We start from the raw sequence: 24,722 nt of genomic DNA on the forward strand, positions 1-24,722 counted from the left end.
ACGCAGGAACTGAAATTTTGTAGGATATGGATTTTCTCATATAGAAGGTTGTATCATCGATCATTTAAATAAATAAGATGATTTGTTCTTATAAGTTATTAAAATTGCACAATTTATTGCAAGAATATACCAGGAAAAATTTGTGATGCGTATAGCATGATTTCAGACCATATAGATCTGTAATGAATTCGAACAATTTGTGGCACTGAGTAAATTACTTCCATGTAAAGCAATCAGCAAGTGGACATTTTTATTGCTGTATCTCAAAATAATGTTCTCCAATCAATTTTTCCACCCAAATTTTAATTCCTGTCACCATTAATTGTAAAACCCATATACTGTACTTATTGTTTAGTTTTTGTATAACTGAAAAGTAATGTTGAATTAAAAAAAAAAAAAATCCATGATACGATAATAGATAATTTAGATAGCTTGAATGATGTAGCTGTCACACGTTTACGATAACCACAGATTTAAAAGTTTGGTTTATGTTGCTTGTATGATTACGAGAGTTTAGGTCTAGTGATTTTTGAATCTTGATTGTCAAAAACTATATACCGACAATATGGTAATTTTTTTTCTTTTTATAAATGAAACTTGGAAAATCCAAAGCACAGAGAAGTGGGCATGGAAAAGAGAAAATGAGATGTGAGAAAGAATGGTGGCTACTTATTAGGAACGGAATCTTCTTCTTTTTCTTTTCCGTTAATGTTTTATAATTTCTATTTGCATCTTCTTTTTCTAGGGGATAAAACAATGATGACGACTCAAATACTGTATATCTATAATCATGCATAAGAGCGCAATTTTTAACTATATACATATATACTTCAACAATAATCATTTGTAGAAAAACAGTAATGTTAATTACTTTGAATCCTTTTGGAATTGATGAATTCTCGAGCATTACGGGAATACAAATTATCTTGTAACCCCATTTATATAATAGTTCAAGACATTATTGAAAAGTTTTCCCCTAATTGACCAAAAAGAAGTGATATATCCAAAAAGAAAGCGATTCTTTTTGCTATAAATGGTTTTTTGAAAAAAAAAAAGTTTGGGCAAAGCATAATATCAAAGTTAGCTTTTACTTTTGTTTTGACACGACAAAGGTCAACATTTCGTGGGGGGACATAAAGAAGTTTGGGTAATATTAGTAGATAGCATAAATATGGAGTAAAATTAAGAAAATACCACAACAACATTTTTTTATAGGAAAATATCATAGGCCCCACGTTTTTTTAAGAGTAAAAAGACACAATCATCCTTTTTTGTTTTTTTATTAGATAGAAAGAGGGAAAGATTTGGTGTGATTTTTTAAAATAGCATGTAATATTTATATTTTACATGTTATATTGAACCCAAACCGACATATAATTTCGTTCTAATTATAAAATCTAAACCCTAACCATCTCATTTGTGAACCCAAACTGACAAATAATTTCGTTCCAATTGTAAAATTTAAACCCTAATCATTTTATTTGTGAATCCAAACCGATATATAATTTCGTTCAAAAAATAAAAATGACATGATATTTAAACAAATAACATGTAATATATGTAATGGGTATAAAAGTAATTGTATATGAGGGGAGAGAGTAGACTGTGGGTCCTATGGTAGTTTCTTAATTACTTTTGATTTGTGTGGTATCTAGTGCATATTCCCAAGAAGTTTTAGGCAAATGATTTCTCATGGCGTTGAGGATCAAAAGTCTATTTTCTATGACTATAAATTATGCCACGGAACATCTTTGATTTCGTTTTTCGCAGTTACAAATTTCACACATCTATTGCTTATTTTCAATAATACATATTTTAGGCCGTCCTAGTTTTACTGAATATCTTAATCGTTTAGCTTCCAATTAATGGTTACTTGTTTATTTATACGGAATTTCAAAAAAAAAAAAAACTTGAACGCCGTTCATCAAAATACTACACAATTCAGAATTGAATGTTCTGCCATAAGAGCAAGAGAATGTTCGGCCGTTCTCATTGATATGTTCTGTCGTTTTGAGATGTCATATACAATCTTTGATACTACCCTAGAATAATATGAGTAGATTATCATAATAATATTGTGATATGAAAAGAAGTAAAATGGTATTTACATAGGAGTCCCTAATATTTAACAACATCAAAGACGCTTGAAAAATATAAATAGATTAAGAAAAAAAAACACCACAAAAATACAGTGAGGAAAGAAATTTATATATCACCAAGTTGACACCAAAAAATAAAAGTTAAGAGAGAAAGCCATAAAGTAATAAGGTTACAGAGTAAACAGTACTATTGACCTAATAAAACGGTATACATATGATATGCTCTGATTAAAATTTTAATTAATTTACTTTATTGTTTGTAATTTCATTTCTTCATAAATAATATATATTGACACTTCAATTAATCATTAATAAATTTTTTGAAATTGTTATCGTTTTTTTTCTGCACTACATGTATCTTTCACTTCTATAGTTTTATTTACTTACAGTTTTTTTTTTCATTTATGATTTGTCTATTTATTACAGTCTTAATTAATGACACATGTCTTGAAAAATAATGTAGTCATTTCACTAAAGAAAATCAATACTGCATTATTAGTAGTATTTTTCACTATTTTGTCAACAATTCAATACTACATTAATTCGAATATAATGTGTGTTAGTTGGGTCCACCTCGTGGCATGTAGGCACAAATTACAGAAAGAAACGCACCAACGCCATCTACCACACGGACGATACTTTTGATTACATGATTTAAGGTAAATTTATATATTAAGAATTTAGAATGCGATAAGAAATAAGAAGTTAAAAGTTGAGATCATATTAAAAAGAAAGAGAAAAAAAAAATATATGATGAAAACGACGACCCAATTTGAATTTGTAGGTCCAAAAGTTTATTACTTGTGTCGGGTACCCATGGATGGATATAGATGGATGCTTGATTACCCTTGGCTTCTCCCAACCAATTGGGCCAGTTTTGATTCAATTCTATCACTTGATACTAATGAACTTTTTTGGTTATATAATTCATAATTGCTATTAGAACACATCTCACTTACTTCTATAAAATAATTTATTTTTATTATATATCACGAAACGGGATACTAATAACTAAAAAAATCAAGCCATTTTACTTACATTTGTTGTATATGTTTTTTTTTCCTTCAACCCCAATGTGTAGTTTAGCACAGAAGTGTATACAAAAAGAATATATATAAAACCACTTAATTAGGTGAAAAGATTATTGTTGATATCCATAGGTGAAGATGTTTTTTTCAAGACAGTCTCGAACTCACTTGTCTCATTGTCTCCTTCGCCCTCTTCTTCATCATCGTACTCATCTTCTTCACTCTCTCCTTCTTCGTTATCTTCTTTATCACCAACTTTGTCCCTCTGATCAGTCTCAAACTCAGTCTGGGTTTCTTGTGAGAGAAGCAACTGTCTCTGTGGAGTTACCATTAGAGGCAATGGCAATGGCATTGCCCCACTTTTGTTCCTCTCGTTGTATAAAGCCTCGAGCTGGTGAAAATAAGGGCAAGTCTTGGAATCAAGTGGTCGTTTCTTGTTGCTCTCTTTGACTTTCTTGAAGTATTTGTTTATGTTTTCCCACTTCTCTTTGCATCGCTTTGCGCTTCTATTGTACCCCAATCTTCTCATCCCTGCAGATATCTCTTCCCATAGTGGCCCCTTGGTACCATTCTCTTGATAGTTAGCTTCAAGATTCTTCCTTATCCTTATCAAGGCCTCGACCTCGGTTTTAGGCCATCTTGAAGAACTAGGAGATATCGAATGGTTGGTATCGTAATTCCCCATCTTCATTGTTGTATCCAACAGAATCGGCCTTGGTTCTTTACTCTCAAACGTTATTGAATGATCGCTTTGATATTGTTTCCTTTGTGCTGGCTTATGATGATTCTGTTGTTGCGGTTGTTGCTGTTGTCCTCCGGAGATTTTGTGTAAGAAGGATATGATTGCAGCGTCTTTAGCTGCAGCGTTGGACCTCTCATGGATTAATGTTTCGTGTTCTCTGTTGATCCTCGCTATCTCTTGGACCCTCCAAGCTTCTTCTCTTGAGATTCTCTCTTTCTCGCGATTCTCCAATGTTTCCAAGAACCTTTTTTGCATCTTCTCTTGTTTCTCCATCAACTCTTTTGTCAGCTTTGTAAACAAACCTTTCCAGTACTTCCTCCTCTTTCTCGATCGCTTTCCCTGATGATGATCTTCTTCCTCGTCAGATGCAGTAGATGAAGAAGTTGAGCTCGAGAAAAGATGTAGCGATGAAACATTGTTCATCAAGTCATTCGAAATTGGCGGCGGCTGACTAACAGTAGTAGTATTGTTGTTGCTATAGAAAGGGAAAGGCATCGTAGCAGATGGTTGCTTGGCGAGGAAGGTAGGGTTTGTGGTGATGGGTTGTACACTAACTTGATGTTGATGTTTCAACGGTAAAGAACTTTTCTCGGTTGATGGATTGTTAGAGCTAATCCATGGTATCAAAGAAGTGGTTATGGCTGCGGTCGCAACAGCTGCAGAAGATTTCGCGGGATGCGACTGATCAGGTTCATGTTGATAGGAATTGAGAGTCTCGAAAGCTTCTAATTCTTCGAAAAACCGGTACGATTTGCCTTCGGATTTCCCGGTACGACCATCTTTGGTACGTTTATGGTACTTGTAAACGTTCTCAAACTTCTCCTTGCATTTCTTTGCACTTCTCTTGTAACCAAGCTCCATCATTTTCCTAATTATGTATCAATCAAATTAAAACTCATAATTAAGAAACAAAACATACCTAAACTTTTTCTTTAGCTAGTTCACTAGTTGTATGTATTAGACTGATCTTATATATACATCCCTATAAACATATATTAATAGCTCTTATAAGAATATTCAAATGAATTTTACCGAATATTATGACTACACATATACATATCCCATAAATGTGTTAAGACGAAAATATATGATCATAACATTTCTGTTATATATATTTTTATAAAATATATATAAATATGCATGTAACAAAAAAAAAAAATAACAAACCTGGAGATTTCTTCCCATAAGGGAGCTTTAAGAGTAGAGTCACGAAAAGCTTTATCCATCTCCGAACGTATTCTCAACAGAGCTAAAGTCTCCGGTCTTGGCCACCGGTTTCCTCCACCGCCGGTTTCTTCCATCTTCATATCCTTTTCCTCTTCACCGGAACCGCCCACGCCGCCACCCGAACTCTCTAACGGTCCTGAAGAGTTTCCAGACATACTCGAATTTGGATCTTTCTTCAAAGAGAGATATGATAGAGGGAGAGAGTTTGAAGAGAAGACGAAGGTTGTGGTTGAATTTCCTTTTTTCTTTTTCTTTTCTTTTTTTTTTTCTCTTTTGTCTATTGTGAATTTATCTTAGGGGTATTTAATTGGGTGGGATGGACCATTTATCTTAGATCTTATAAATATAATTTGGTTCATGCAATTTATTTTTGTATATAAATATTTTTTATATTACAGAAAAAGAAGAGTAGGACTTAAAAGGTGAACTTTTTTCGCTTTCCTTCTGTCTTTTAATTTTGGGAATCTTCTCATTGCTTATAAGAAAATTTTGGTATACCAAAAAAAGTAATTTCATATAAAATAAACTTAAAACTTAGGTGTCAATGGTTCACCCTTCACCGTATAACATCTGATTAATGATTGGTTTGTTCAGTATTTTCGGCAAATGAAAATTTCAGAAACTCAAACCATAGAGACCTAATTTAGTTTAAAACGAAACTGTTAAAAATTGAATTATGCAAAGGGACTTTTAAGTTTATGATCGGATACTTAAAGAAATAAAATTGTTGACTAGAAAATAATAATTTAATTAACGTGGGTATATAATTGGACGGTGTTTAACTGTCCCACTTTACCACTTGTGAAATGTGACCTGCGAGTTACACTTTGAATAATTTCTCTCTTACACGTCTTTTAATTATTGGAGTCATGACTTTTAATATATTTTGGTGACTACTATATAAGAATAGAGTATATTCATAGTAAACAGAACCAAAAATAAAATTTTTTAAAAAACCACAATGATTAATACGATTAGAAAATTTATATTAGTATAAGATTATGTGAGCTGTGTGGAGAAGCCTAAAGAATATTATTTACACTAATCTTTTAAATGATTGAGATCATAATGGATGCTTTATTTTTTTTCGTATACCTTATTATTATACTAGTATATAAGGCAATAAAATAAATCAAAGGTAATCAGAAAGAAGGAACAGCTGCAGATAGAGACGATAGGGATAATATTCGGCTACTGTGGGTCCTTTAATAAGCTTCTCACCGCCGCTGGATCAAATCGCAAATTGCTCACGACACCGACTGTTTATTTACCTNCCTTTTTTCCCCCCCCCCCCCTCAATTCTTTGACCCTCTTTTTAATCATACAACTAGTTTTTATTATAAACCAATAACAACGAACACGTCATTGTACACTTCACCGTATATATTTTGTTTTGTGATACTATGATATTTTTTTCTTTAAATGTAATCTATAAATGGTGAAACATTACGTTTGATAAACTATACTTTTGACAATTTGATGTATGTATAGAGGCGGTGTGGGCGTAATAAATAGTACTGTATATACGTGATGTAACATCAAATTAACGGTATTAAATTAGACGAGGAGTTAGATAAATGTCGAGGTTACATATGGTTATTAGGCGGATGTCAAAGCATTTATGAGAAAAAGCAAGTAGAGACATGCTTTAGTTAGCTTATGACCTACCTTATTTATTGTTTTTTGAAATATTCCGGTGCTTAATAACTTAATATGTAACGATTTCTTTATTTTTAACGTAAAATATTTCATGCGTTATTTTGTTGTTTCTTCGACAACCACTGGTTTTAATTTTTTTTCTTTCTATTACTTATTGTTCTTCTTAAAGACCGTACCGGTATTTTTTCCTTCTGAACATATCGTGTCAGTAAAGATCAAACGTGTTTTCCGTTTGTATACACATTTGTATCAGAGAAATCTTAACAAGTTATGTAAAACTATAATCTCAATTGGTAACATAAATGTAAAAACTATCGATCGACCATTGTACGTCACATTAAAACTGAATTGCTTCTATTTTATCAAACAAACGATGAACATATTAAAATTCTAAACTACCGAGGGTTCAATGATATTTTTATTATTTCATTTATAGTTCCATCTATTTTATAATTAACATATATATATTTCATAAAGATCAGACTTGATTTAGAATAAAGTTATTCAATGCTATATCATCAACTTGCAAGTTGATGATGATATAGTAAAATAATTCTGCTACAAGTATAATTTGTATTTTGTTAAAACTCTGCATAATTTTGGCATAATTGTATTCCGAATCTGTGTGGTTATGATTCACGAAAAGAAAATAAGGAAAAAGAAGCTGTAAGCTGTGTAAAACATATAAAAGGCATTCACATTTTAGTTATGGAGATGTTTTGTTTAAGTATAACAAAACATTAATAGGAGAATGGACAATCTTACTGGCAGTTTGTTTTTTGTCTGAAACACCAAACTCATCTCCCACTTTTTTCGCATCTCTCTGTCTCTCTCACTTCTCTGTTCTGTTCATTTTCATTATTTCTTTCAAAAATAATTTATTCGAATTATTAGTTTCTTTAATTTCTACTCTATAAGATGATAAATAAAATAAAATAAAAAGAGAAGAAATAAAAGCAGTGGTTACAATGAGCTGGATTCAGATGTATTTCCACTACGTATGGCTCTGTAAAGTGACCCCAACTTGATCCCTTTCTACGTATTGTATACATACGCCGTTCATATTAATATATATAACTCGTAGTACTGTATATATATATATATATATATATATATATTAATTATTGAATAGTATATACATCCCATTCTTGTTTTTAACATGTAAATTACATGTGATACGCAATTACCCAACGTGAATACTAGTGAATAAATAATGTGGTCGTTTGTTACACACACAGTAAAAGTAAAAACTCATTGTAGGGGTTAGTTTACCAAAGATATTTAATAAATCAATATATTCACCGAAATGACTGATGAACAAAGACAACAAATTGTTTTTATTAAATGCGATTTGTCACATACTATATAGACTCTTAATTATTTTTCGAGGATGGTACCAATGATTCTCCCAACTCCATAAATATTACTTGCACTCACCTTTTACAATCGACCCCAAAAAATTAAATGCTATTTTGTACTGTACTATTAAATTTTAATTTTCTTTACCGCAACCAAATTAATGTGTTCCGTATATATATTTTTTGTCGGCGTATGAGGTATTCCATTTTTTTTTTCATGTACCTTTTAATTTGTAAAAAATTCTATTCAATTTGATTATCTTTTTTTTTTTTTTTTATGTCTCATTGAGTCGTCATTGTATTTTGCTTTCAAAGAAGTTTTAGGCATCATCCGATCCAAGGTTTTGAGAACGGGCCTTGGACCATGGTTGCTTGTGGCAACTTTGTTGACAAGCTCATGTTCGGGAACTTCATTTTAGCGATTTTTTAAGTCGGCCTATACGTTGTCATGTCCTATACAACTAAAACATTCTCGTTGCATTGGTTTCATACGATATGTGGCTTTTTTTATATTGCTTGTTCTAATAGTTTTTTGGTCTTCTGTATCCCTTCGTCTGTTAAAAAAATAATAATCGAGAACTATATATATGTACTGATAAAATTTAACAGTTTACCCAAAAAAAAAAAGAAAAAAAAAACCAACCAAAACCGGGAGAGACTGTAACCGGTTAAAAAGGAGGGGACATATGAGAACGTAGGAGTAAACATCACGAGCCGTTAAATAATATGACGTGTCAAATTGAGAGCTGTTCGATTTATCTTAGGTCACGTGTCGCCCTTTTGTATCTGATATTTGCCACGTAGGATAATATTTTCTCCGCTTACGTGGACTTTTAAAGCCTTTTTCTTCTGTCCGAAAATAACTTTGCTTTATATTCCAAACAAACCATGTGAGAGCAATAGAAAAAAATACAAACAAAAAAAAAAATTCCTTAAAATAGCGAAACAACTTTATTCCATTTGACAATTATATCACGTCGAGAAAATGAATTCGTGGCCCGTATATATATACATTATTTTGTGTATTTTTTCTTATCAGTGGTATACAAAAATATAACTACATTGATGATTAGTTGATTTCCTTTTTTAGAGATTTGTTTTCTTTAGACTATCCTCATTGGTAGTCCTTAGATGTTTCTTAGGTATAGATATTAATTATTAATGAAAAAAAGCTAAGGATTGTAAGAAACGTTTCTAATTTTAGAACCAAAAGAAACGTTTCTTACTGGACAGGTGGCGCGATATGAATGGTGAAATGAGATTAATGGGGTAAATTTTTTTTTGGCATTTCTCTTTCATTTTCGTGTGTTCTCTCTTAATGTTGCGTGTTATATTTTTATTTTTTAATGTTTTGTGTTTTAATTTTAAATGTTGTAAGTTATTTTATGTTTTTATTATTAAAAAATGTTTTTATGATGTTGAGCGTGCGTTCGGTGTCCTACAAGCTAGATTCGCGGTCATTAAAAATCCATGTCTTTTATGGGACAAAGACAAAGTGGGATTGATTATGAGGGCGTGTATCATACTTCACAATATGATTGTTGAAAATGAACGAGATGGATACAGTCAAGCTGACGTTTCTGATTTCCCACAAGCAGACGTGTGGATCTTTCATATTCTATCAATATGGCTTCAAATATCAGCAACGTGGTGAATGGTCAAATAATAATTCGTGATAGAGAAGTGCATGACCAATTGAAACATGATTTAGTTGAACATTTATGGACTAAATTTGGATATTAAATATGTTTCATGTTTTAATTAAATATGTTTCTATATTTTATTTCATGTTGTGTGTTATGTTTTTGTTTTTTAATGTTTTGTGTTTTAATTTAAAATGTTGTATGTTATTTTATGTTTTTATTAATAAAATATGTTTTTATGATATATAAAATAATTTCGAATATTTTAAGATATTAATTATTATTTTACTGTTATTAATTATTATTTTACTATATTTATTACTAAAAAACACTTAAATTTGGTTCTACCAATAATCAACACAATTTTTCTTTTCTCTTACCAAAGTTTCTTCTCTTATTTTTATTATTAAAAATGCCTTAAGAAATAACTAAGAAACACTACCAATGAGGATAGTCTAAGACTTATTTTTATTATTAAAACCATTAATGGTTTTCTTTTTAGTTACGAGTATTGCAAGTTATCTCTGTTTGGTAAAAAAAAAAAAAAAAAATTATATATTGATGGTCAACCTCATTTGTCATGCCAAAGTTCGTTACCGTCTATCGATATCAGCCAGGTCATCGTGAACTATAATAATTGGAATAATTGACATATTTTAATCTTACCGTAACCTTGCTTGCCTTGACCCAAAATTTAAAACGTAAGCTACAATAGAAAAAAATTGATTAATAAATAAACCAGATGGACCCATTATTCATTTTAATTTGTTTTCTTAGGGCATGTTTATAGGGGAATCAGGTGAGGGTGTTCTTAGAGGAGAAATATTGTAAAAATATTGTAAGATCAGGTCTTAAGAACTTTTATTAAGAAGTTAGTTATTGGGAGAACAGGTATAAGATCTTAAGATTTAATAATATAATATTCTTATAGAAATTTTAAAATGTTTAATAAATACAAAGATTAATGTTTAATAAATAATTTAAGAATGTTTAAAATTATTTAATAATATAATGTTTATTAATATTCTTATTAAACATATTACAATTAGAAAAATTTATAAAATAACATTTTAATTGCAAACTTATAAAACTTTTATTAAAATTAAAAAAAAACAAACATATTACTTAATTAATTAAAGAAGACAAACATTTTATTTAATTAATATAAATGACCAAATTTATTCCAAATATTCTCAATCAAATCCTCCTTTAATTTGCGATATGCTTGTTTATTACGAATTTTAATTCGTTATTGTTATTATATCTTAATTCAACCAATCTTGTCTATTATTTTCAAAATACTATACCCATTGTTTAGTCCTTTCTTGCGTTTTCATACATTGTTTACTTTATTTATATCTGATTTTGCATAACGCATGACAAGTATCTTACCACATCCTCTGTTTTCAACTCTGTTCCAGTACTGATTCATAGTGATCATGTTTATTAATCTACTAATAGTAACAATTGTAACATATACAACTTATGCTGACTACTAGTGTTTGCAAAGCTTCACACTCATATTAGAGGCAGTGAGTTCGAGCTTCACACCGTAGCAGAACTTGGCAACTAGTTCAAACGTTTTGTCTCCGCCAGGAAGATCAGAAATTTCAATGAGACATTTATCATCCCCTTCTTTTGACGCCTCTGCAATCCTTCTTTCCATGACTCCACTTCTAGAGAGCAAGGGAAACTGCACATAGCAAAAAATGATTAAAGCAAAAGGTGTAAGAAATTGCAAGTAACACCATTATTTCACAAAGAGGGGGCTTAGTAGATACGTGTTTCTACAATAAGTGTCAGAATTCTCATTGTTGGAAACAAGGCATTGCCAAAAAACTACAGAGACTGAATGAGTTGTGAAGGAACCAAAAGAAAGTTCAGCAAATAATCAAGGATGTGGAACAGCTAGCAAAATTGCATTGGTAGTCAATAGTCATATAAGAAGATTAAAGCTAAAAACCAAAGTTTCGATCTTTTTGATCAACAAAAGACTAATATGACACAATGTTGTAAAGAATAAATATACACACCCACCAAACAGATCTTTGATACATAGTAGTTCTACAATGCTGGAGAAAGGCATAACATTCTAGAAGACAATAACTATTCCAGGTTAAGGCAACTGTTTCAAGAAGAGAGTGTTGTGTTCAAGTTAAGCAAATTGTACCTTGTGGAGATGGAAAGACATCTCCCCAACTTCAACGACAATGTCACTTGGAAGTACAGTTGTGCAAAACCTGCAATTAGCAAAACCCAAGAAGACAAAGGAATGAGTTTTTTGATTAAGTAATGCTGAGATTGCCTTAAAGAAAGACCATGGTCTCAAATTCAGACCAAGTCTGCTCAATTGAAAGGAGAAAACAAGAAGCAAAATACAAAATAAAATTAGAGAGAGAGAGAGAGATCAAGTGAATATATCAAGCCTGGCCTTGTCTCTGGAAAGCATCAGATTTGGATCCCAGCTTCATGCAAGCCATTGTTTCTCTCACCGGAATTCAACAAACCCACCAAAGTAACAGGTAGACAAAGAGCCCAACCCCAAAAACCCAGCTAGACAAAGAACAGCTAATCGGTGGATCCGGAGTAGACGACGAGACGAGGAGACGAGGAGACGACGAGGAGACGGTCGCCCCGGTGTTTCAATCGCCGGACAGAGGAGAAGACGATGAGGAAAAAAAATCTCTCGTGAAATCGCCGTTTCGATTTTTCAGAGAGAGAAGAAGAAAAGTAAAAAATAAACGTCGAATGAAATAAAAAAAAAATTAAACATTTTCTTTCGTTTACAAGCTGCCACGTCAGCAGAAGAACACCACATAGAACAGATCTTAATTAAGATCATTTCATCTGATCTTATGGGCACTATTCATTAATTTTCAATTTTTAAAAGCCCAAGATCAGGTGAAGTGATCCCTCTATAAACATGGCCTTATGGATATCACTTTTAATTTTTAATTTTACTTTAGTGTCGACTATTATTAATCTGTACATCGAGCACATATACAAATAACACACTGGCCCAGCGAACATGATTTTAGGTTTTGGGCCTTCACTTATTAAAAGGCCGAATACTGTAGAAATCCAGTTATCATTGTTTCGAAGAAACCTGTCACCTTTAAAATATTGTCAGGTGAGAGGGCCTCATGAGGGCCTTTATCTATAAGCTATTGCACGGTTCCTTATTTTTTGTTTATAGTCAAGATCTGGTTTCAATGAACTGTGTGAAGGGCAGCAAATCTTTCACAACTCTAGCTAGACCTTAAACGTGCTAGACCTATACCACCTGCTTTGATTATGAGATTCTTCATATGCAATACTAGTATTTTATGCTGAATTAAAAAAAAAAAAAAACAAAAAAAAAAACATCATGATTAAAAACGACAAAACGGTTAAGGTATGTTCTTCCTTAACATTTACGAGAATATTATGTTTCGTATAGGCAACACGCTCGCTCGCTCGTATAGGATTACTTTTTATGCTCTAATCATTTAGCCACGCACATGTACATATACGCGTGTGTGTGTATCAGGCTGATTAAAATTAGTTAATTGATCAATTTGTATCGTAGTTATGATTTTATTATAGTATTCTTATGCTGTGTGACATTGAATCCCTCATGGTCTTAAGGTGACTAGGTCTCACTCCCACCACGTTTTTTTTGTTTTGTTTTTTTTTGGGGGCTTTTTAAATATAGTAGTAAATAACTACTAATTAGCTTACTAATCATTATTCAACCAGTTTTCTGTATACTAGTGGCTGCTGGGTGGGATACTTTTGCTTTTGGGATGGTTTTTTTTCGTTTTCGTGCCAACGTTCATTTAAACTATTGAAACACAGTATGATATCTTCAGATATGCTGTATTTTCCAGATTGATAGGTATCGTTTTCTTCGTAATATCTTTATTCCTTACACTACCCCATTATACGTTATTCGTTGTAGCCCAGCTGCAATCAGTTGTGAGTAATTTGAATTAATGTCATATATAGTTTTGTAAATACACAAATGGCGAAAAATAGCAAATGGGTATTTATAAATAATTAACCTTGATTCTTGAATGTTCATATGAAAATAAAGCCTCTGCCTCAGTTCGAAGCTTTTTTTTTGTAAGGTCAAAGTCAACCTCTTTGGTGTGCCTTACCTGCCACGATGTTATCGCTTTCCAAAATAAAACATATATCTACGAAATTTATTCTTTTTGTCGTTTTCTTATAATAACTCGAATCGGAATGAGTTGTTTCTAGCTTGCAAATCTTTCACAGCATTGATTCTGAATAAACAAATACTAGTATACCAGTAGTATTTGAACACATCTCTTTCTCGACCTATATATTCGTCTCGGCATGATCTTTTCTCTCGTATGTGTTTCTTCTTCTTAATTTATTATAATAAGAAAAGAAAAACAACAGATAATATACTTACTAGTTGACAATACAAATTCGGATCATATATTTGTTGCGTATGTTTGCAAAATCTATCTCAAATTGACAAAGCCATCGTTACACAAAAAATAACACCATAATTTAAAATAATGGTCCTTCGCAAGTACAACTGTACAAGTATGTAACTAGTAATAGTAATTAAACCATCAGGGGTAATTTTGGTATTATTCACAGGTCATGTTGGTCTTTATGACGAGAGTGTGTCGCTCAACTAATCTCATCACGGAATGATCCATCTCAGCCGTTCATATTTATAGAATATAAATAGTCTTTATCCATTTATCCCAATATCTATCTTCTTTTTCTTTCGTCTATCTATCTCAATTTCTCAATTGTTCCCACGTAATCAATCTTCCTTTTTTTTTCGCATACTTCAAAAATGAAATTAGATTCATTATTAGCACCTTTTTTTTTTGGTTATGTAATGAAAGTTGACAAGTAATTAATTAAGAAGGTTGAAGAAAAATCTGACCATAACCAACCAATAATAGTGGAATTTAAGATATAAAGTGAAGTCCAATCAAAGCGATATGATTTTTTTTTTTTTTTTTTGCTACAAAAGGATGACATGCTTTTATGAGTCTGAGACTTGTCGTTTCAGCATCATAGATTTTGCACTAATAAATTTGTTTGTGGCTAGCACCCGAACACATCGCCCACACTCCCACGTATTGAATAGTCCGGTAGACGTTTACAAATTATTTCAGTTTTGGGTAGCTAAAACAATCATACACTTATTTTTATCAGCCCATATCAAAAACTGTGTTTGATTCGCGATAGGTCATTAATATTTTGTTAATCTTACATATAAAGAATGTTTTATGAGAAACCAAAGTTGAATAATATTTTAAAAGAACGGTAGGTAAACCGTAAACCCTACCAAATTTTCAAAGCTTAAAACTATTTTTTTTTTTTTTGTTTTGTTTTGTTTCATATTCATATAAACTAATCATGAAAACTAGTTTCTGTACAAAAACATATACAATTTTAGATGTTAGCAATAACATAAATGACTTACAAGTTAAGAAACATAAATCTTAGCAAGTGATAATCTCAACAAAATTGTTTTCCATGATATTTCCAATAAAAATAAAAAAATAAGAAGAGGTCAACGACTAAAAAAACAACTTGCTATATTTTGTGCTTAGTGGAATCATTTTTTTTTTTACATTAATACAATTTGTTGCATTTTAAAAACATAATACTGATATATATATATATATATGTATAGTAATAAATAAATTAAAATATCCTGAACAGAAGCAGAGAGCAGAGAGTATAATTTGTAGTCAGAGTAATAAAAACAGTTTCCATAAGTATTAGTATTATATTTGAATATAAAAAAATGGTGAAAATAAAGAGATGTGTTCGTGTTCGTGGAGCGGAGGACAACGTAGTTGGTTTCCGCGTGCTGTACGAGACACAGAGATAACTTCTAGATAGAGAGAGAGAGAGAGAAAGAGATAAACAGAGATCGAGACAAAAACCCTTTAAAGGATTTTGAACGGAGAAGACGAGGCATAACACAACACAACTCTGTAAGTAAGTCCTGATCAGACCCCAAATTTTTAGTTTCTTATGTTTTGTCTGAAAAAGTTTCAAGATTTGATTTTGAGGTGTGGGAGTGTCTCTCTTTTTTTTTTTGCTTCTTCGAATTCGTCTGAACAGATCTCTCTGTTTCCCTTGGAATTATCGATCTTTCGGTTTGTCTGTTTCTTGTAAGTTTGGGAGTGATTCTAGATCTATCTTCTTTATAGACCAATTTAATCAACTAAAGTTTTAGATTAGACTAATTTGTGATCTACAAATATGATCCTGAATCCTAGAGTCTATAATTTCACTTGATGATATGTTGTTATGTAAATCTTCAAAGTTTCGTTTTTTTTTTTTTTTTGGTTTTCTCCTCTTGAAGTAGTGTAAAGACTTGTCTTTTCTCAATTGAATCCAAAGAATAATAATAGGGTTTATACTTGGAATCAGATCTCAATTATTTTGAGGAGAATTGGGACCATATTAATCAATCAAACTTTGTTCTTGGGAGCAGAGACTGTTCTGTTTCCCTTTTGCTTTTTTTTTTGTTTGTTTTTACTTCTTTCGAAGATTCTTCATTTTGAATTATCAGCTTCTGTCTTTCAATTTTGAAGTTTGCTATGTTCTCTTTTTTTACTAAATGTGAATCAAAAGAATGTTTCTTAATTTTTTTTTTTAAAAAGCGTCTGGTGGTTCCTGCTTTTGGTCCATTGATGAGAATCTTCTTTTCTGTCATTGCTTTGTTATTAAGTATCATTCAGAATTTGAATCAAACTCTGCTTTTGTTGTGGTCTTTCAGAACCTTGGGAGAAAGAAAGAGAGAGAGAGGAAAAAATGTCGTTCCGCAGCATAGTTCGTGATGTGAGAGACAGTATTGGAAGTCTGTCTAGGCGTAGTTTCGACTTTAAGTTAAGCAGTCTGAACAAAGAAGGTGGGAAATCTCGTGGTTCGGTTCAAGATTCTCACGAGGAACAACTTGTGGTAACGGTTCAAGAAACCCCTTGGGCGAATCTGCCTCCAGAGCTATTGCGAGATGTGATCAAAAGGCTTGAAGAGAGTGAAAGCGTGTGGCCTGCTCGAAGACATGTGGTTGCTTGTGCTTCTGTGTGCAGGTCATGGAGAGATATGTGCAAAGACATCGTTCAAAGTCCTGAGCTCTCCGGCAAAATCACATTCCCTGTTTCCCTAAAACAGGTTTGGTCACAATTCTTTCTAATGTTTTGGCTTAGTATTAAGATGATTTCGAGTAATCGTTCTTTTTCTTTTCGGTGTTTATAGCCGGGACCAAGAGATGCAACAATGCAATGCTTTATCAAACGGGATAAATCTAACCTGACATACCATTTATACCTTTGTCTCAGTCCTGGTAAAGGCTTCACCTTCTTTGCTTCTGTTCCAAGTTGTTCTCTTTCATTACCTCTCTTCTCATCCATTGGTCTGTTTATTTATTTTCAGCTTTGTTAGTTGAGAATGGAAAGTTCCTTCTATCAGCAAAACGCATAAGAAGAACTACTTACACCGAGTACGTGATCTCTATGCACGCAGACACCATTTCGAGATCAAGCAATACCTACACTGGCAAAATCAGGTATAAACACACTTTGCCAGAGTTATTATAAAACATGAAAGTTTCCACAGCTTATGTATGCATAAGTATCACTTTCTCCTCTGTTTCAGGTCTAATTTTCTTGGGACGAAGTTCATAATTTACGATACACAACCTGCATACAATAGTAACAACAACACCTCTCGAGTGGTTCAACCAGTAGGCCTTAGCCGCAGATTTTACTCAAAGAGAGTCTCTCCCAAAGTCCCGACCGGTAGCTACAAGATCGCGCAGGTATCTTACGAGCTAAATGTTCTTGGAACGCGCGGTCCAAGGAGAATGCATTGTGCGATGCACTCTATTCCCGCTTCTTCTCTCGCGGAAGGCGGAACGGTGCCTGGACAACCCGAGATCATTGTCCCTCGCTCTCTTCTTGACGAATCATTCCGCAGCTTTACCTCTTCCTCTTCTAGTAAAATCACTTACGATTACTCTAATGATTTTAGCAGCGCACGGTTTTCAGAAATTCTTGGTCCGTTAGGTGAGGACGAAGAAGCGGGATTAGAAGAAGGGAAAGAGAGGGTTATGCCGCCGCTTGTGCTTAAGAACAAGCCGCCGAGGTGGCATGAACAGCTTCAGTGCTGGTGTTTGAACTTCAGGGGACGTGTAACTGTCGCATCAGTTAAAAACTTTCAGCTGATTGCAGCAAACCAACCTCTGACTCAGACTCAAGCTCAACCTCAACTTCAACCTCAAGCTCAACCTCAGACGCAACAGTCTAGCCAGACGGATGGTCCAGACAAGATCATATTGCAGTTTGGGAAAGTGGGGAAAGACATGTTTACGATGGATTTCCGGTATCCGCTGTCTGCGTTTCAAGCTTTCGCTATCTGTTTAAGCAGTTTCGATACGAAACTCGCCTGTGAATGAATGATACAAAAACTCAGCTTTGTATGTAATGTTTGTTCACATCATGCTTTCAGAGATTCTTGTCTTGTGGGTGTTTTATTTTTTTCACCTAGAATCTCAGAAATTAGTAGATTCGTTTCAAGCTTTCATTTATTCTGATCCTCCTGCTTTTTATTTCAAGTTGCAACAAAAAAATGTTCATTAGAGTTTTTTTTTTTTTTTTTCCAATATATAATTCGATTGTTTTCGTAACGTTACTCAAAATCCAAAACGATGATAACTTCGAATCGTATACATTGGGTTATTGATATATATATATATATATATCTCCGATTTTACATTAGATGATTTGATATTCATATAAAATTATATAAGGAAAGGAGAGACGACAGAGCAAATGACAGACACCGAGAAGTGAGCACACACTCTGCTTTTGTCGACTTGATGATCGTCAGAGCAGATTCCAGAAAACGGCAACCATTCCTTGTCGGAAAAAGCTACATGTGCTCTTGCGTTCCCACTTCCCACTCTGGTGTGTACGGACCAGTACCGAGACGACTTCTCTCGTTAGACGAAACATCGGAAGATGTAATATGCAACTCTCTCTCTCTCTCTCCTGTGTTAAAGACAGATATGAATGGTTGTCTTCTCAAGTACAAAAGATTTATATAGTTTCTTTCTCGATCGATTAATTTTTTTTGTTTTTAATTTTAATATTGATAACTTCTTTTTCGTCAAACTAATATACTACAACAATATTTGTCTACAATGCTAAAGTCTAAAAGGACCAATCGTGTGTGAATATGGTGTGAAGAGTCCATCAAGTAGAGAGACCCCACGTTATGCATAGTTTTTAATTTACGTTTCAATGAAACATTAATTTTGTTCAAGTTACTTACATATGTAGTTATAGTTTTGAATAGGTTGTTTATATTCACAAACAGAATTTAAAACCAAAAAAGTTTATCCAAAGTTGTTATTTGGTGATCTTATTATTAAGGTTGTGGACCAATCAAACAACAAAATCAACCACTATGTGTGGATTTTTGCGAGGAAAAATAAAATGATTGGAAGATTAATATAAGAATTGACCTAACTACGATAGTTATAGTTTAATTAACCAAGTTATGTGACGTAATTAATTTTGTTTATAATTTCATCTCATGTTGGTGATCCAAAAGGCAAACGTACCTTGAAGGGCCATCCCGGATAGTTTGTCTTTGAAAGGGTCAATGTGGCTCATTTGCAAGTTGCCGCTTTTGATAAGTAAAACTTCGTTAAGATCTTAATTTCAATTTCTGAAAAGATAAGCTAAATCATAAGACGACTAATTGTACACAAAATTGTACTATTTTCCTTGGTCAGATCAATGACTATTTTTCTCATTGAAGTTTTTGAGAATGTCCACAAAATTGTACTCTCATTTAACTATTAATCAATGTTATTGGCCTCATGGCAATAACCATTTCAAATTATGTCGTCAGCGTTTTGCACACTAAATTCTAGTATTACAATTAGGACCAAACAAATGCAATGTAGTATTTGAAAATATAAGGAAAAACCTAATGGGCTTTATGGTTATAGATGAGTAAACCACAAAGGCCCATAAAACTAAAATAATCAACAGTTTCAAGGTCTAAGGGTATAATCGTCATTTCAATATAGGAAGCCCTAATCCTATCGTCTCTTTAGATAATATAAATAACCTTCAAACTCAATATCAAGATTTGTTTGCTAGCATAATTTTCGCCGTCTAGCGATTGAGATCTCTGTTTATAGTTTTCCAATTTTTTCGTTTTTTTGTTTTTCTTGATTGGGTTTTAAGCTTCTTTAGTCGGATCTTAAACTTATTAGTTTTGGTTTTCGTTGTGATTTTGAGTTTTTGGCCCAATGATGCATAAAATTATGTTATAGAGCGGTTGTATTTGAGTAATCTCCAGCATGTTGTTGTTTTTAAAAACCTTAGAAAGCCTTGAACGCTGTCGCTTCGTAGTCGATGAACATTCACACACACACGCACAATCTCACTACCACAGTTTCATCATCCCACACACTTGTTAGTCGGATGCGAGGCGGTGGTGTTCAGGGTTTTTTTTTAAGGTTGCTGGATTTTACTCATTTACTTTAAGCCGTGAATGATCAGATTTATAGCTATGAGATCTGAGGGCTTCTTTTTTTTCTCTTTTTTTTTTTTAATTAAAGTTTCGATTTTTATTTTTTGCCCGTTGATGTAAAATCTCAATCTTGAGTGGTGCCCTGGTTTTATTTAATTATGTTACTGTAGTTATCATTGTAGCTCTTCGTCATCATCACCATCAATTTAGTGATTCTTCTTCTTCTTCTTCTTCTTCTTCTTCCTCTAAGTCGTCTCTCTCTCTCTGCTGCTGCTGCTACTACTACTCGTTTATTGCAATGGTAACTACGGTTCGTTTTTTTAAAACCGGATTTTGTTGCGCCACATATGACAGATTTTGTTTACTGAGGGCTTTTTTTTTTGTTTTTACTTAGTTCTGATGGTTTGTTTGTTGAGACGGTATTGTGAATCACAATTAGTTGTATGTTGTTTTGTTTTGTTAGATTTTAAGCCCTGTGATGATACTTTAGTTATTAAGTGGTGCCGCTTGGTTGCTTCTAGTCGAGACTCATATTCTCCATTGTTGTACCTGCTTCTCTGTCTCTCTCTCATTCTCTCTCTCTCTTTCTCTCTGTCTTTCTATATATATATATATATACACACACACATGCAATGGTATTGTTGCGGCAATGGAGATGATGAAGAGTCATTGGCTTTGAAGAAACCTTGTGCGTTGTACCATCTATGATCATAAAAGACGTTTTTTTCAGTAACTGAGGGCTTTTATTCTATGTTAACTTATTATGCTCATTGTTTTAAACTGTTATTTTGGATTTTTTTTTTGGTTAGTCTTTGAATTTAGCAGCTTATTGAACCGAAAATATGAGGCGCTAGAGCTTTTGGAAGAGTCTTCACATTTGTGGCTGCGATTGTTGTGGCCATATTTATCTCTTCTGCTGCAATTGATATCAGACTACTGTTATGAGATTGGTGGTTGTTTAGTTTAGTGGCAAATCTAAACAAAACTGTTGTACAAAATATGTCTTGAATACTAAGTTCTTTGTCCAACTCAATTTCTAATGTAAGTGTTAGCAATTAATTCGGTTGTCAAAATTTTTGAAAGCTGTTACTTTAAACTCAACTTCAAAGTTCGAAGTGGCCCAAAATGACAAGTCCAGTAGCACATGGTTCATAGATTAGGGTCGAGTTGAGCTTGCTCGTTATCATTTAACCAGATCCTAACGCTGTACGCTCGGATTACAAGACCGAGTTTGTGGTAGCGGTTCTGTCCTTTTGTAAACAATATATAGTCGACTTTTGCTTTAAGCGAAGTTTAGCAGTAATGCATATTCTGTATATAGTATTTTATTCGATCAAACCCTATCCTAGTATTTGTTCATTACACAAAGGTTTTCTGATTATGATATTTGCATGTAAATCTTCCTTCCTCTAAGCAGTGATTACTATTTTCGTTATTTTGCTGTAAAATGATTTCCCATTTCTAATACCTGTACAATTTGACCTTTTTTTATATACAATTTATTTATATTTGGAATAACATATGAGAAAAGTAAAAAAAAAAAAAAACATATGAGAAAAGTAGCCGAAATATGTTTTGGACCGACCCGATAACCAACAAGGCCGACATAAACAACTTGATTGTTTTAGACCATTTTTTCTTTTTAATTCGTAAAACAAATAATGAAACCGTGATATACTAGAAATTTCATATCATATAATAATAATCTCTTTTATTTTGTTTGTAGGTAAGTAGATGAGAGGTGCTGGTGGAAGTTGTGCCTTTCCATACTCTACAAATTATTGATAGATAATAATATTATTAATTAGGTTTAAACTATTACTTATTCAAAAATGCGTATGTTGTCGAGTCTTTTTAATACATACTGTATTTTTTAGACACTTCCAATAATTATAATTTTTTTTTTTATAAAGACAATATATAGTATTGTGTATTAATGAATGAAATGAAATATTCAAATGATAAGGAGACAAGTAGGTGAGTCAGCCCATAAAGCAAAACCAAGGACAAAAACGGCAAACTATAAATTATACCCTTTTTTGTCTTTTACCTTCTCTCAGTTCCATATACCCAATAGTCGCAACCAATGACAACTCACACAACGTCTTAACTCTCTGTATTTTTCCCATTTTACCCTTTTTATTACCCACAATTCTCAGCTAAGCCCATTTTTCTCCGCGACCCGCCGCCGCAAACCAACGGAGGAGGAGGCGGAAGAGAAAGAAAAAAACAATGGAATCGTCTCCGGTCAACCGTCTTCCACCGGATTCTCTCCACCAGATCTTCTCTTCTCTTCCTCTCCGTGATATCATGATCTGCAGATCCGTTTGTAAGTTCTTTAACCAGATTCTAACATCTCAGTGCTTTATAGAGATCATCTCAACTCGTCCGCCGTTGAATCTACTCGCTCTCCGTCCTCCTCATCACCACCACCACCACAGCCACCGTCACATCGGCGTAAACGGACTCCACAGCCACCGTCACATCCACGTATACGATCCGGAACAGAATCAATGGTTCAGATTCAATCTCGATTTCCTCCCTTTCCGATCTCCTCAGCCTGTAGCTTCTTCAAGCGGATTGATCTACCTTTGGGGTGACTCCATTGATTTATCTGAATCTAGCAAATCTCTAGTCGCTTGTAATCCTTTAACTCGTCAGTTCAAAGTTTTGCCTCAGCTTGGCTCAGCTTGGTCACGTCACGGAACTGTTCTTGTTGATTCTGTTAATAGAGTCATGGTCCTCACTGAGCTAGCTGCTTTGTATTACTCAGGTGCTGTGATTGCTAACCAATGGCTTAAGTTCTCATCTAACTTACCGTCGAAACCTAGATCCCCTGTTTTGATGTCTAGCTCTGTTTTCGCATTGTGTGATGTTGGATCACCATGGAGGAGTCAATGGAAGCTTTTCTCTTGTAAACTGACGAACCTAACAGTCACTCATACGAATTGGGTTTGCTTGGAGAAGCATGAGTGGGGTGATATATTCGATATCATTAAACGACCGCGTTTGTTGCGCGGCGACGGTGACTCTAAGCTTCTGATGATTGGTGGTTTGAAGTCGACGTTTTCGTTGAACCCGGCTTGTTCGACGATTCTTATACTTAGGCTTGATTTAGAGAGTTTGGAATGGGAAGAAGCTGGTAGGATGCCTTTAGAGATGTACCGTGGGTTTCAAGAATCGAGTAAGTTTAAAGTTTTTGGAGGTGGTGATAGGGTTTACTTCTCTGCTAAAAGGATGGGGAAGCTTGCTATGTGGGATTGTTGGGATGGTTGGAGATGGATTGAGGGTGTCCCTGGTTATGCTGATGGCTTGTGTCGAGGGTTTGTGTTTGATGCTAAGCTTACATTGATGCCATGACACAAGACAAACAAAAAAACTAAAGGTCCGTTTTGTGTTCGTTGCGCGTTACATAGAAACCTTTATCTATCTCTCTCTCTCTCTCTCTGTTTATGATTGTTTGCTGATTTCTATAATGATTGTTTCTGCTTCTTTGTTGTTGATGAGATGTTCTTAAGCTGTGTTTCTGTTGTATCTCGATGTGCTTTGTTGTTCTTTTCTTGTAATCCAGAATTTGGTCAAAACTGTTAAAATGGAATGTGCTATGGTTATTCTAGTCTTGCTTTGTGATTTGCCTTGAGCATCTTGGTTTTTGTTACTTTGATATTCAAGCAATGGCTTCATAGAGATTTTCATTAAGTTTTAAACACTTATATGTCTTTGAAACCCTAAATCATCTCTGTTTCACCTGAACTCTTGACAACAAGAACTGCTCTAATTTCTTTATTGTGTTTAATAGTGGTTCATTCTCTTATGATGTCACCTAGCAATTTCTTGGAAACTGATCTCTTTTTTAGTCAACTTTAACACCACTCATATGTATGTTTGATTCAATTTCTTCGTAAATTATATATGCAAACTAATGATATGATTTCATTAGCTTGAAACTGAAGGAAGATGCTTGATGATGCAGATTTGCTCATGACCAATGATTTATTAGGTCACGTAAGTCAAAATGGGGCCATTTCCTATGCATGTGTCATGAACCATTATGTTCCGTCTATAGATGATCCAACAAATCATCACCAATGAGTCGATCAAATTGAGAATAATTTAATTTAGTAAGATTATATAATTTGGTTCTCGGGGTGTATAAGGATCCAAAATATAGTTTACTCTGACTAATGTATTGAAATATGGTGAAAAGATGAAACAGAAAGACCTAAACATATAACTTACGACACTGTTTTCTTACATAAGTTTGAATGTTTACATTGTACATGTATTATATATGTGTTCTTACATAAGTTTTTACTATAACATTATTATTTACGTTGTGTACTTCGTATTTATTTACATAATTATTTATGTAACATTATTATTATTACATTGTACATAATATTTATAGCAATAGCCAAGTAGTACTT

General features: G+C 33.2%; 4 protein-coding genes across 5 annotated transcripts; 2 read left to right on the top strand and 2 right to left on the bottom strand.

Annotated features, from left to right (window-relative positions):
- LOC104713354 (trihelix transcription factor GT-2-like) lies at nucleotides 3,112-5,400 on the bottom strand. Its single transcript, XM_010430452.2, has 2 exons — nucleotides 5,037-5,400; nucleotides 3,112-4,737 (listed from the first exon to the last, which is right to left on the bottom strand). The coding sequence occupies exons 1-2, from the start codon at nucleotides 5,249-5,251 to the stop codon at nucleotides 3,228-3,230; spliced, it is 1,725 nt and encodes a 574-aa protein (XP_010428754.1). The 5' UTR covers nucleotides 5,252-5,400; the 3' UTR covers nucleotides 3,112-3,227.
- LOC109124571 (BTB/POZ domain-containing protein At1g30440-like) lies at nucleotides 11,141-12,510 on the bottom strand. The gene is made up of 3 exons (XM_010430453.2): nucleotides 12,178-12,510; nucleotides 11,927-11,996; nucleotides 11,141-11,449 (listed from the first exon to the last, which is right to left on the bottom strand). The coding sequence occupies exons 1-3, from the start codon at nucleotides 12,234-12,236 to the stop codon at nucleotides 11,252-11,254; spliced, it is 327 nt and encodes a 108-aa protein (XP_010428755.1). The 5' UTR covers nucleotides 12,237-12,510; the 3' UTR covers nucleotides 11,141-11,251.
- LOC104713356 (tubby-like F-box protein 1) lies at nucleotides 15,454-18,355 on the top strand. Of its 2 annotated transcripts, none has more exons than XM_010430454.2 (5): nucleotides 15,454-15,738; nucleotides 16,526-16,920; nucleotides 17,005-17,092; nucleotides 17,182-17,314; nucleotides 17,404-18,355. In XM_010430454.2, the coding sequence occupies exons 2-5, from the start codon at nucleotides 16,561-16,563 to the stop codon at nucleotides 18,200-18,202; spliced, it is 1,380 nt and encodes a 459-aa protein (XP_010428756.1). In that variant the 5' UTR covers nucleotides 15,454-15,738; nucleotides 16,526-16,560; the 3' UTR covers nucleotides 18,203-18,355. The 2 variants fall into 2 exon arrangements, with proteins under 2 accessions (XP_010428756.1, XP_010428757.1); XM_010430455.1 differs by having other exon boundaries at nucleotides 15,454-15,734.
- Nucleotides 22,252-23,925, top strand: LOC104713357 (SKP1-interacting partner 15-like). The gene has a single exon (XM_010430456.2). The coding sequence runs from the start codon at nucleotides 22,528-22,530 to the stop codon at nucleotides 23,653-23,655; it is 1,128 nt and encodes a 375-aa protein (XP_010428758.1). The 5' UTR covers nucleotides 22,252-22,527; the 3' UTR covers nucleotides 23,656-23,925.

Source organism: Camelina sativa, chromosome 9 (genome assembly GCF_000633955.1).
Source record: "Camelina sativa cultivar DH55 chromosome 9, Cs, whole genome shotgun sequence".
Classification (NCBI taxonomy): domain Eukaryota; kingdom Viridiplantae; phylum Streptophyta; class Magnoliopsida; order Brassicales; family Brassicaceae; genus Camelina; species Camelina sativa.

What these genes read in the sequence shown, in the direction of transcription:
- LOC104713354 (XM_010430452.2), bottom strand. Translation starts at nt 5,251, where the DNA reads ATGTCTGGAAACTCTTCAGGACCGTTAGAGAGTTCGGGTGGCGGCGTG. An exon ending in TTATGGGAAGAAATCTCCAG is followed by an intron (nt 4,738 to 5,036) that starts GTTTGTTATTTT and finishes ATACATAATTAG; the next exon opens with GAAAATGATGGAGCTTGGTT.
- LOC109124571 (XM_010430453.2), bottom strand. Translation starts at nt 12,236, where the DNA reads ATGGCTTGCATGAAGCTGGGATCCAAATCTGATGCTTTCCAGAGACAA. An exon ending in CAGAGACAAGGCCAGGCTTG is followed by an intron (nt 11,997 to 12,177) that starts ATATATTCACTT and finishes TGCTAATTGCAG; the next exon opens with GTTTTGCACAACTGTACTTC. An exon ending in TGTCTTTCCATCTCCACAAG is followed by an intron (nt 11,450 to 11,926) that starts GTACAATTTGCT and finishes TGCTATGTGCAG; the next exon opens with TTTCCCTTGCTCTCTAGAAG.
- LOC104713356 (XM_010430454.2), top strand. Translation starts at nt 16,561, where the DNA reads ATGTCGTTCCGCAGCATAGTTCGTGATGTGAGAGACAGTATTGGAAGT. An exon ending in TCCCTGTTTCCCTAAAACAG is followed by an intron (nt 16,921 to 17,004) that starts GTTTGGTCACAA and finishes CGGTGTTTATAG; the next exon opens with CCGGGACCAAGAGATGCAAC. An exon ending in ACCTACACTGGCAAAATCAG is followed by an intron (nt 17,315 to 17,403) that starts GTATAAACACAC and finishes CCTCTGTTTCAG; the next exon opens with GTCTAATTTTCTTGGGACGA.
- LOC104713357 (XM_010430456.2), top strand. Translation starts at nt 22,528, where the DNA reads ATGGAATCGTCTCCGGTCAACCGTCTTCCACCGGATTCTCTCCACCAG.